At 40.7% G+C, this 12,144-nt stretch overlaps 2 gene segments (V, D, J or C); one reads left to right on the top strand and one right to left on the bottom strand.

Moving 5' to 3' along the window:
* LOC128013753 (Ig kappa chain V region Mem5-like) overlaps positions 1-9,613 on the bottom strand; it is a 38,488-nt gene extending 28,875 nt beyond the window's left edge. The window contains 2 exon segments of the V gene segment in view: positions 9,098-9,407; positions 9,506-9,613. Coding sequence covers positions 9,098-9,407; positions 9,506-9,554 — 359 coding nt within the window.
* The window catches only part of LOC128013763 (immunoglobulin lambda constant 7-like), a 138,750-nt gene that overhangs the window by 537 nt on the left and 126,069 nt on the right, over positions 1-12,144 (top strand).

Below are 12,144 nucleotides of genomic sequence, written 5' to 3'. Positions count from 1 at the left end.
TTAACACACACTGAAGTGCACATGACGCTCGCGGTAATTTCAGCGTCTGCTGTCTCACTAAATAAGATGAGAACACATGAACAACATCTCCAGAACTGCTCTGACAGTCACTTCATGAGCATTTGACTGTTTGATTTGAGTAAAATTAGCGTCACATCACATACACAGAACTGTAAAGGTACGTCAACCCGTCAAAATAAAAGTCCTGTTTTAGACAAGTATTTGTTCAGCAGAATGTGCATAGCCTACTACTAAAAAAAGTATAACTTTTTTTTAAGGTTTAATCACACAAAATTTCTTCCATGTTTTATTTTTTAATAGTGAATCCCCATTGTTTACCAAAAAGCTTAGTTTGCTTAATTTTCAGTAATTAAAATATAAATTAAATTAATGTTTTGTGTTTAATGTTTAATGTGCATCTCAGAAAATGCTTTATTTAAAACCCCAACTGAATGGCACTTAAAGCTACGGTAGGGAACTTTTGACGCTCTAGCGGTTAACAAACAGTACTGCTTGCGTCTTGCGGAAGAACATTGTAGCCGGAACTACTTCTCTCTGTTTATGTCTATGAAGAATCACAAAGGTACTGGGTTACTCCGCCGCGGTATCCCCGAAGCAATCTAAAATAGTCCGAATATAAACACTTATTATAGGTGTACCCTAGTGATTCAGGACAAGCCAAAAACACAGTTTGGAAAATGGATTCATGGTGTACTCGCTTATTATATACATTTTTCTACATTTTGAACACAAAACAAAGTTACGGACCGCAGCTCTGATTGGTTATTTTTTACCGGGAGCGATGGAGTTTCTGCAAATGGCAATAGGACCACTGGGAGGAGCCAGAGGAGCTTGATTTTTTTCACAGATTATCTGTCTCATATTCTACTGTCAGGACATAATGACAGGTTTAATAAATATGTAAAAAAAAAAAATTTTTTTTTACAAAAGTTCCCTACAGCACCTTTAAATGCACTTAATTCATCTGTCAACTTTATTGTCATTGTTCACAGTAAAAGTACAGACAGAGAAACAATGGATAATAATTAAATGTTTATTTTTGATGTATGCATTGCATTCTATGCATTTAAAAATAAAAAATAAAAATTTTCTAAAAAAGGAAACTTAGCTGTTTTATTTTATTTTCTCTTGCATAATTAATATTAATAAGCAAAAACACATTTTATCCGATTACTCGATTAATCGATGGAATTTTTGGTAGAATACTCGATTACTAACAAATTGGATAGCTACAGCCCTAGATGAAAGTGGCATAGCAAATAGCATGCTATACTATTCCACCGTGATAATCTATTAAACTACACAATAAATTCTGTGCATCAAACATTAGCTTGGGATGTTTTTAAGAATAGGTAGTGAAAGCAGCTGCCTGCATCCCTTCCCTTCTAATTTCAAAATATGGAAATGTTAACATATCTTGAATTTTTCAGTAAACTTTATAGTAAGTAAAAATACTGTTTGCTGACAGTTAAATGACAAAGATTAAAGATTAATTAACTATCAATTTACCATCTATTAATGATTGTTATTATAAAGTGTCTACCATCTAAAGCACTATTCGGACGGGACTAGTTTTCTAAACTATGTTTGAGTTTCGATTCTTACCACCTGACGTCTGTGATTTTCATGTACCAATTCTGACGGGACTAGTATCCCGTAGGACAACACATCTGTAGTCTCTTACATAAATCGCCAGGGCAGACTGCAGTCGCGCCGCTCGAACGAGTTAGCGCACCAGGTTCTGCTTTAGGCACAGGACAAGTTCCTGTCCCTCAGGGCGATTTACATTCCTGGGCATATGAATGTGGGAACAGACTTGCTGTCCAGACAAGCTGTGAAACACAGGAAATGGAAACTCCACCCCTAAGTAGTCAAATCTGGGAAAGATTTCAAGTAGCAGAAGTGGACCTCTGTGCTTCACAGGAGATGGCACAATGTCCCCTCTACATCTCTCTGATTCATCCAGCTCCCCTGGGTCTGGATGCTATGGCCCATGCGTGGCATAGACTGGGTCTTTACGCCTTTCCTCTGATTGCTCTGCTCCCGGGAGTCCTGGCCAATGTCCGTCAACAGGGGTCTTGCCTCTTACTGATAGCGCCCCATTGGCCGACTGGAGTCTGGTTCTCAGATCTAATATCCCTCCTCGATGGCTCGATGGCGATTCCAGTCAGGAGAGATCTTCTCTCAGGCACAGGGGACATTACTTCATCCCCGGCCTGAGCTCTGGATCCTTCACGTCTGGCCCCTGTGGGGGACCAACTAGAGATGCTGGCCTTCCAGCCACAGTAATATAGACTATTCTAAGTGCTAGGACTCCCTCCACCAGAAGAACTTATGCCCTCATATGGAGTGTTTTTGAGGGCTGGTGCATGACACACCATGCAGACCCAGCTCACTGCCAAATTGTTTCAGTACTGGAGTTCCTGCAAGAGAAATTGTCCTCAGGCACATGCCCTAGTACTCTCAGAACTTACATGGCCACTAGTTTGGCTTGCCATGTTTTGATTGACTGGGTTTCTGTGGGGAAGCACCCTCTGGTCACCCGCTTCATTCATGGGGCTCAGATGTTGAGGCACCCACTAGAGCTATAGCCCCTTCAGGGGATTTAGCCGTAGTACTCGAGGGGCTGGCTGGCACCCCTTTCGAACCATTAGAATCAGCACCTGCCAGGCTTCTGACTCTAAGATGGTTTTTCTTATGGCCAATACCCCTCTAAGGAGAATTTGGGATTTACAGGCTTTGTCATACCTGTCATCCTGTTCCAATTTTGCCCCTAGACGAGTCAAAGTTGGTCGCTAATGGGAACGAGAATACCAACGCCGCCGCACTGTAAGTGCCTGGACCCCCAAGGTTGTGTAGTGTGTGTCCACAAACTTTGAAGAGGTCTTAGACATGACTCATGTGGATGTGGACTCAAGGGCATGCAAATCCTGAAGTAGCATCGACATCCAAACTATAGAATCTGACAAATGCGTGCGGAAAGGACAAACCTGCCGCATCACACACTTGCTGCAAGGGCGCACCTCTTGCTCAAGCCATTGAAGATGCAACTGAACTGGTTGAATGGGCACTAACTCCTAGAGGCGAAGTTTGACCACACGCCTCGTAGGCTAGGGCAATAACAACCCTCACCAAATGTGAAACTGCTTGCCTGGTGGCAGCCTCACCCCTGACTGCGGCCCCCACGTCATATGAAAAGCTGCTCTGACTTACGCCACTGGCTAGTGCGGTGGAAGTAAATCTGAAGAGCACATACTGTGCACAGTAAGTGAAGTCTCTTCTGCTCCGGTGTTGTAAATGGCGGAGGACAGAAGTCTTTGGAAATTAGTAGGATGTACATCCAAACTATAGAACCTGACAAATGTGTGCGGAGAGGACCAACCTGCCGCATCACACACTTGAGCAGGAACATCCCTCAACCAATATGAAACTGTTTGTCTGCAGGCTGCCACCTGGGGGGGTGGCGGCTGCTTTTTTGCCTGCAGGCAGCCGCCACCCCCATTCAACCAGTTCGGTTGCATCTTCAATGGCTTGAGCAAGAGGTGCGCCCTTGCAGCAAGTGTGTGATGCGGCAGGTTTGTCCTTTCCGCACGCATTTGTCAGATTCTATAGTTTGGATGTCAATGCTACTTCGGGGTTTGCATGCCCTTGAGTCCACATCCACATGAGTCATGTCTAAGACCTCTTCGAAGTTTGTGGACACACACTACACAACCTTGGGGGTCCAGGCACTTACAGTGCGGCGGCGTTGTTATTCTCGTTCCCATTAGCGCTATTGAGCGCAGCATCAGGAGTAGCTTTTGAAAGGGAACGTCTCGGGTTATTTGACTGTAACCCTGTTCCCTGAAAAAGCGAGAACGAGATGTTGCGCCTCAATGCCGCACTGTCGACGTGTCCGGACGTCAGTACTTTTATTTTAGTTTAAGTAGTTTGGTTAATAAGGAATAAGACTGATTGTTTGTTGTTTTAGCAATACCTCCTACTAATTTTGATACCACTTTTTCTTTTTGCCAAATTTGTAAATAAAACAAATTTTGTTTAATGAGATGACTATGTAGTTATTGTAAAACGACTCTGTGTCTGGAGACGGAGTGGCTTCATGCTGCTGCACATTAATTTCACCACCATCTATTTTTCATTCCTCCACTAGACCAATCAGGAAAACATAATAGTTAATGTATTAACGTCTGTTATTGCTGTAAAGTACTACCTAAAGAATGTATGTCGAGCATTCACTTGAAACTCACTTGATCTCACGTGATGGACTAATCTGTAAATGTTAAGCTGGAACAGTCTGTTTAAATGTGAATCCTGCATGTTCTGCGTGTCTCTGTTAATGAATGGAGCAGAAGCCCGACTTCCTTTATTAACACACACTGAAGTGCACATGACGCTCGCGGTAATTTCAGCGTCTGCTGTCTCACTAAATAAGATGAGAACACATGAACAACATCTCCAGAACTGCTCTGACAGTCACTTCATGAGCATTTGACTGTTTGATTTGAGTAAAATTAGCGTCACATCACATACACAGAACTGTAAAGGTACGTCAACCCGTCAAAATAAAAGTCCTGTTTTAGACAAGTATTTGTTCAGCAGAATGTGCATAGCCTACTACTAAAAAAAGTATAACTTTTTTTTAAGGTTTAATCACACAAAATTTCTTCCATGTTTTATTTTTTAATAGTGAATCCCCATTGTTTACCAAAAAGCTTAGTTTGCTTAATTTTCAGTAATTAAAATATAAATTAAATTAATGTTTTGTGTTTAATGTTTAATGTGCATCTCAGAAAATGCTTTATTTAAAACCCCAACTGAATGGCACTTAAAGCTACGGTAGGGAACTTTTGACGCTCTAGCGGTTAACAAACAGTACTGCTTGCGTCTTGCGGAAGAACATTGTAGCCGGAACTACTTCTCTCTGTTTATGTCTATGAAGAATCACAAAGGTACTGGGTTACTCCGCCGCGGTATCCCCGAAGCAATCTAAAATAGTCCGAATATAAACACTTATTATAGGTGTACCCTAGTGATTCAGGACAAGCCAAAAACACAGTTTGGAAAATGGATTCATGGTGTACTCGCTTATTATATACATTTTTCTACATTTTGAACACAAAACAAAGTTACGGACCGCAGCTCTGATTGGTTATTTTTTACCGGGAGCGATGGAGTTTCTGCAAATGGCAATAGGACCACTGGGAGGAGCCAGAGGAGCTTGATTTTTTTCACAGATTATCTGTCTCATATTCTACTGTCAGGACATAATGACAGGTTTAATAAATATGTAAAAAAAAAAATTTTTTTTTACAAAAGTTCCCTACAGCACCTTTAAATGCACTTAATTCCTCTGTCAACTTTATTGTCATTGTTCACAGTAAAAGTACAGACAGAGAAACAATGGATAATAATTAAATGTTTATTTTTGATGTATGCATTGCATTCTATGCATTTAAAAATAAAAAATAAAAATTTTCTAAAAAAGGAAACTTAGCTGTTTTATTTTATTTTCTCTTGCATAATTAATATTAATAAGCAAAAACACATTTTATCCGATTACTCGATTAATCGATGGAATTTTTGGTAGAATACTCGATTACTAACAAATTGGATAGCTACAGCCCTAGATGAAAGTGGCATAGCAAATAGCATGCTATACTATTCCACCGTGATAATCTATTAAACTACACAATAAATTCTGTGCATCAAACATTAGCTTGGGATGTTTTTAAGAATAGGTAGTGAAAGCAGCTGCCTGCATCCCTTCCCTTCTAATTTCAAAATATGGAAATGTTAACATATCTTAAATTTTTCAGTAAACTTTATAGTAAGTAAAAATACTGTTTGCTGACAGTTAAATGACAAAGATTAAAGATTAATTAACTATCAATTTACCATCTATTAATGATTGTTATTATAAAGTGTCTACCATCTAAAGCACTATTCGGACGGGACTAGTTTTCTAAACTATGTTTGAGTTTCGATTCTTACCACCTGACGTCTGTGATTTTCATGTACCAATTCTGACGGGACTAGTATCCCGTAGGACAACACATCTGTAGTCTCTTACATAAATCGCCAGGGCAGACTGCAGTCGCGCCGCTCGAACGAGTTAGCGCACCAGGTTCTGCTTTAGGCACAGGACAAGTTCCTGTCCCTCAGGGCGATTTACATTCCTGGGCATATGAATGTGGGAACAGACTTGCTGTCCAGACAAGCTGTGAAACACAGGAAATGGAAACTCCACCCCTAAGTAGTCAAATCTGGGAAAGATTTCAAGTAGCAGAAGTGGACCTCTGTGCTTCACAGGAGATGGCACAATGTCCCCTCTACATCTCTCTGATTCATCCAGCTCCCCTGGGTCTGGATGCTATGGCCCATGCGTGGCATAGACTGGGTCTTTACGCCTTTCCTCTGATTGCTCTGCTCCCGGGAGTCCTGGCCAATGTCCGTCAACAGGGGTCTTGCCTCTTACTGATAGCGCCCCATTGGCCGACTGGAGTCTGGTTCTCAGATCTAATATCCCTCCTCGATGGCTCGATGGCGATTCCAGTCAGGAGAGATCTTCTCTCAGGCACAGGGGACATTACTTCATCCCCGGCCTGAGCTCTGGATCCTTCACGTCTGGCCCCTGTGGGGGACCAACTAGAGATGCTGGCCTTCCAGCCACAGTAATATAGACTATTCTAAGTGCTAGGACTCCCTCCACCAGAAGAACTTATGCCCTCATATGGAGTGTTTTTGAGGGCTGGTGCATGACACACCATGCAGACCCAGCTCACTGCCAAATTGTTTCAGTACTGGAGTTCCTGCAAGAGAAATTGTCCTCAGGCACATGCCCTAGTACTCTCAGAACTTACATGGCCACTAGTTTGGCTTGCCATGTTTTGATTGACTGGGTTTCTGTGGGGAAGCACCCTCTGGTCACCCGCTTCATTCATGGGGCTCAGAGGTTGAGGCACCCACTAGAGCTATAGCCCCTTCAGGGGATTTAGCCGTAGTACTCGAGGGGCTGGCTGGCACCCCTTTCGAACCATTAGAATCAGCACCTGCCAGGCTTCTGACTCTAAGATGGTTTTTCTTATGGCCAATACCCCTCTAAGGAGAATTTGGGATTTACAGGCTTTGTCATACCTGTCATCCTGTTCCAATTTTGCCCCTAGACGAGTCAAAGTTGGTCGCTAATGGGAACGAGAATACCAACGCCGCCGCACTGTAAGTGCCTGGACCCCCAAGGTTGTGTAGTGTGTGTCCACAAACTTTGAAGAGGTCTTAGACATGACTCATGTGGATGTGGACTCAAGGGCATGCAAATCCTGAAGTAGCATCGACATCCAAACTATAGAATCTGACAAATGCGTGCGGAAAGGACAAACCTGCCGCATCACACACTTGCTGCAAGGGCGCACCTCTTGCTCAAGCCATTGAAGATGCAACTGAACTGGTTGAATGGGCACTAACTCCTAGAGGCGAAGTTTGACCACACGCCTCGTAGGCTAGGGCAATAACAACCCTCACCAAATGTGAAACTGCTTGCCTGGTGGCAGCCTCACCCCTGACTGCGGCCCCCACGTCATATGAAAAGCTGCTCTGACTTACGCCACTGGCTAGTGCGGTGGAAGTAAATCTGAAGAGCACATACTGTGCACAGTAAGTGAAGTCTCTTCTGCTCCGGTGTTGTAAATGGCGGAGGACAGAAGTCTTTGGAAATTAGTAGGATGTACATCCAAACTATAGAACCTGACAAATGTGTGCGGAGAGGACCAACCTGCCGCATCACACACTTGAGCAGGAACATCCCTCAACCAATATGAAACTGTTTGTCTGCAGGCTGCCACCTGGGGGGGTGGCGGCTGCTTTTTTGCCTGCAGGCAGCCGCCACCCCCATTCAACCAGTTCGGTTGCATCTTCAATGGCTTGAGCAAGAGGTGCGCCCTTGCAGCAAGTGTGTGATGCGGCAGGTTTGTCCTTTCCGCACGCATTTGTCAGATTCTATAGTTTGGATGTCAATGCTACTTCGGGGTTTGCATGCCCTTGAGTCCACATCCACATGAGTCATGTCTAAGACCTCTTCGAAGTTTGTGGACACACACTACACAACCTTGGGGGTCCAGGCACTTACAGTGCGGCGGCGTTGTTATTCTCGTTCCCATTAGCGCTATTGAGCGCAGCATCAGGAGTAGCTTTTGAAAGGGAACGTCTCGGGTTATTTGACTGTAACCCTGTTCCCTGAAAAAGCGAGAACGAGATGTTGCGCCTCAATGCCGCACTGTCGACGTGTCCGGACGTCAGTACTTTTATTTTAGTTTAAGTAGTTTGGTTAATAAGGAATAAGACTGATTGTTTGTTGTTTTAGCAATACCTCCTACTAATTTTGATACCACTTTTTCTTTTTGCCAAATTTGTAAATAAAACAAATTTTGTTTAATGAGATGACTATGTAGTTATTGTAAAACGACTCTGTGTCTGGAGACGGAGTGGCTTCATGCTGCTGCACATTAATTTCACCACCATCTATTTTTCATTCCTCCACTAGACCAATCAGGAAAACATAATAGTTAATGTATTAACGTCTGTTATTGCTGTAAAGTACTACCTAAAGAATGTATGTCGAGCATTCACTTGAAACTCCCCCGATTTGCCGGCTGAGGCTAATGAGGCTGTGTGTCCTGGGGGCGGATCTGTCTGATGGTTATTAAAACCCTCCATTTCATTCTTCTCAATCAATCCTCTTGAATGATTAATGTCATTATCCTGTTGAAATTTCCTTTTAATTTTCAGTAAACTGCTCAACCTTTGACTTTTCTGTAAAGAGCACATTGTTCCAGACATTTAAGTCCTCAAGCACACTAGACTAGAGCAGATGAATCTGTTATTTAAATGTTCATGCAGGTAAATAAATACAGTTCATATTAATGTCCGTATGCCATAATCTCTGGAAAATGTGTTACTTGAAGGCATTGTGTTGTTTGTGATCTTCTCATCAGCAGCTGCAGTGTCTCTCAGCTGTATCAGTGCAGTCACTGTGACTCTGACTGACGGAGGTTTTTGTACGACTCTTTATCACTGTGTGCACACATAGCTACTAGAACAGTATTCGCTCTGACAGTGATATTCTCCTGTATCTTCAGTCTGGACTCCGTTGATGGTCAGAGTGAAATCACTGTTAGATCCACTGCCACTGAATCTAGAAGGAGTTCCAGTGTAACGGGTTGTTGCATCATATATGAGGAGTTTAGGAGTTTCTCCAGGTTTCTGTAAGTACCAGTGTAAGTCATTACTACCACACACACTACTGCTGGTTTTACAGTTTATTCTGACTTCTTGTCCTTGAGCTGCTGTTATTAATGATGGACTCTGAGTTACTGTATACTGTCCTCTACACTCTGAAAGAAAGAACAAGAATAATATTTGGACAAATGTGAAAATGATGTATATTTCAAATATTAAAGAATTAATAATAATCAAATTTCATTACGCTAACCTTGAGCAAACAGTGTGAGAGTCCAGATGAGGATGATGATGTTGTTCATTGTTGTTGTTGTGTCTTGTGTGATGATGAAGATTGTGTTCTGTTCTGCTCTCAGTCGTGAAGTGTTAAACTCACAGCTCTATAAACACTCTCAGAGCACAAGGGGTGTGTCTATGTTGTGCCCCCCCCCCCACCATGTTTGTAGTAAATGTCTAACTGCATCTGGCAGTGTCAGATCCTCACTAGGGATGATTTTTTTTCCCTCTTCTTTATACTTAATCTTAGGCTGTTTCTATAACGTGATCTTAATTACAAATGTCGAGAGTGCATAATGTTACGTGATTCATGTAATCTGCGAGCACAAATCTCTCCACTCACAACCAGATAACCTTCACTCACACAAAACTGGATGTGTGCTTTTAAATATACATTGTTCTTTTCTGAATTGGCTCTGCTCTTGCTCAGATATTATGTGTACGCTCAAACGTTGTCTTTACATCATCGAAAACCAGAAGAGCTTATATTTCAGGTGAAGAGGAGACTTTTCTCACTAAATGAAAGCAAGCTGATTACAGTCAGTCTTCTCTAGTAATTTATTTTGTTATTTAGTACTTATTTTAGTTAAGTGCTTAAAGTGTTAATATCCATTTATTACATTATTTTATTTAGTGCATTTGTATTTTGTAGTTTTTGTATATATAGTCATACAATAAAAGCAGATCAACCAGGTTCCAGAAATAATCACTGAGGGGAGGACCATGATGTGTCCGTCTCTGTTAAAAGAAGTATTTTCTCGTCTTGCTTGAGACTCAAATGCAGGAGAACAGCTTCATCATCTCCAGCAGGGGCAGGACTAGGATCTAGATCCATTGACTTACACTCTTCCCCAATATCAGGACACACTGGCATTACACAGTCCCTGTTTCACTTCTGCAGTTTCTAAATGTGGTTCCAAAAATTCATACATAAATACATGTAGAAAACATGGTTAATATTGGTATAATAATTGGTTAAAATGGTTAATAAATTATATTAGAGTAACAATGATCTTAAAACAAGTGAATTGTATTTTTGAATGCACTCTATCATGGTTTATCAGTGATTATTGTTGTTCCCTGCTCAGTCTTGAATAATTCACTGATTGCTTGATTTTATTAATTTTTTTCTTTCTTGGGAAGTGTTCACTTTTACTGTTCAATGTTCAATTATAATCTTAAACATTATTACTTAAACATTCATGATCAACTATAACTCATTCTAAAGCACTGAGTCAGGAGTCATTTATTAAAGGTGATATTTTGCTGCCCAAATAATAGCCAGTGTTCCTATGTAAAATAAAACAAAATTAATACATATTCAAGTAATAACGGCAACCAGACACTTCCTGTAGTTATTTATACGGTCAAACCTAAATTACTGGTACTTATTTTTTTCAGTCTATGGTGTAGAAATCATTAGCAATTAAAAAAAAAAAAAAACACTTCAGCAAAACATGGTCAGGTCTGAAGTGTCTGAATAATTTTTGGTCTCAAATGTTGATCAGTTTCACTGGTAGTCCACTGTATGCAGATTTTTTTGGGTATAATATGTCACAGTTGACTTTACTCTGCTATCTTCACTTACATAAATGAACTATCGTGTCCTGCACCCACTAGTAAAAAAATAAAATAATAATAATAAAATATCAAAAATCATTTCTGATGTCTGTATAATTTTTGGCTTTTACTGTAAGTCTTCCTTACAGAACTGCTTGAGCTCAGTGACATTTGTAGGATTTTCATCTGTTTATAACAGCATTTCAAAACTTGAAGGAAAGTAAGTTCAGTTGCATTTGATTGTAAACACCATCCAGTTCTCGCCATCAACTAACTATTACCTAAGACATTTGCTTCAATAAACTCCTAATTTGATGCTTATTAATAGTTAGTAGGGTAAATGTTAAGTTATTAAGCTATGGATCTGCACGTCTCACGTCTCGCTTGCCCCGTAACTGTTCCAGTGTTTTATCCTCTAATTAATGCTGACATCACTATATGGGAAATATTTTCATGTGGTCTTTTTTCCATTTGAATAAAGATCATCAGGACTCATAATTGTGTCAAAAGAGTCTAGACTGAAACAATGTCAATCTGAAAAGTTCAAAACTACTGATTCATTTGTCTGAAACTGCAGGTGTTTGTGTGAATCATAATGATTGAGCTGTATATGAAGAACAGAAACATGATTATTGATAAACTCCACAACATCGTCCATTATAAAAGAGGTCAAAGGTCACATCAGAGTCACAGATCATCAAATACATTTCCTTAAAAAAGTGTTAGTCAGAACACAACAAGAGAATGAAAGAGAAATATAGCTACTATACACAGAGACAGAATCAAGCTTACTGTAAATGAGATTAATAAACTCTATGATTATGATTATTGGCTTGCTTAGTTGGGGACACTTAATTTCTGGCAATATTTTCAACTTGATTGCACAGACACTGTACTGAACTGAGCTGGACGACGATGACATCACTGAATCAATGATGAACTGACTTTAGCTGAAAAATTGAGTCTTTGCTATTGTCCTCTTGCATTATCAACACAATATTTTCCTGTTTGACTCTGTGAAGCTGCTTTACCACAATCTGACTTGTCTTGAATTGA

This window comes from Carassius gibelio, chromosome B25 (assembly GCF_023724105.1).
Source record: "Carassius gibelio isolate Cgi1373 ecotype wild population from Czech Republic chromosome B25, carGib1.2-hapl.c, whole genome shotgun sequence".
NCBI lineage: Eukaryota > Metazoa > Chordata > Actinopteri > Cypriniformes > Cyprinidae > Carassius > Carassius gibelio.
The sequence above is the reverse complement of the archived record's forward strand: the minus strand, read 5'-3'. Positions and strand labels throughout refer to the sequence as shown.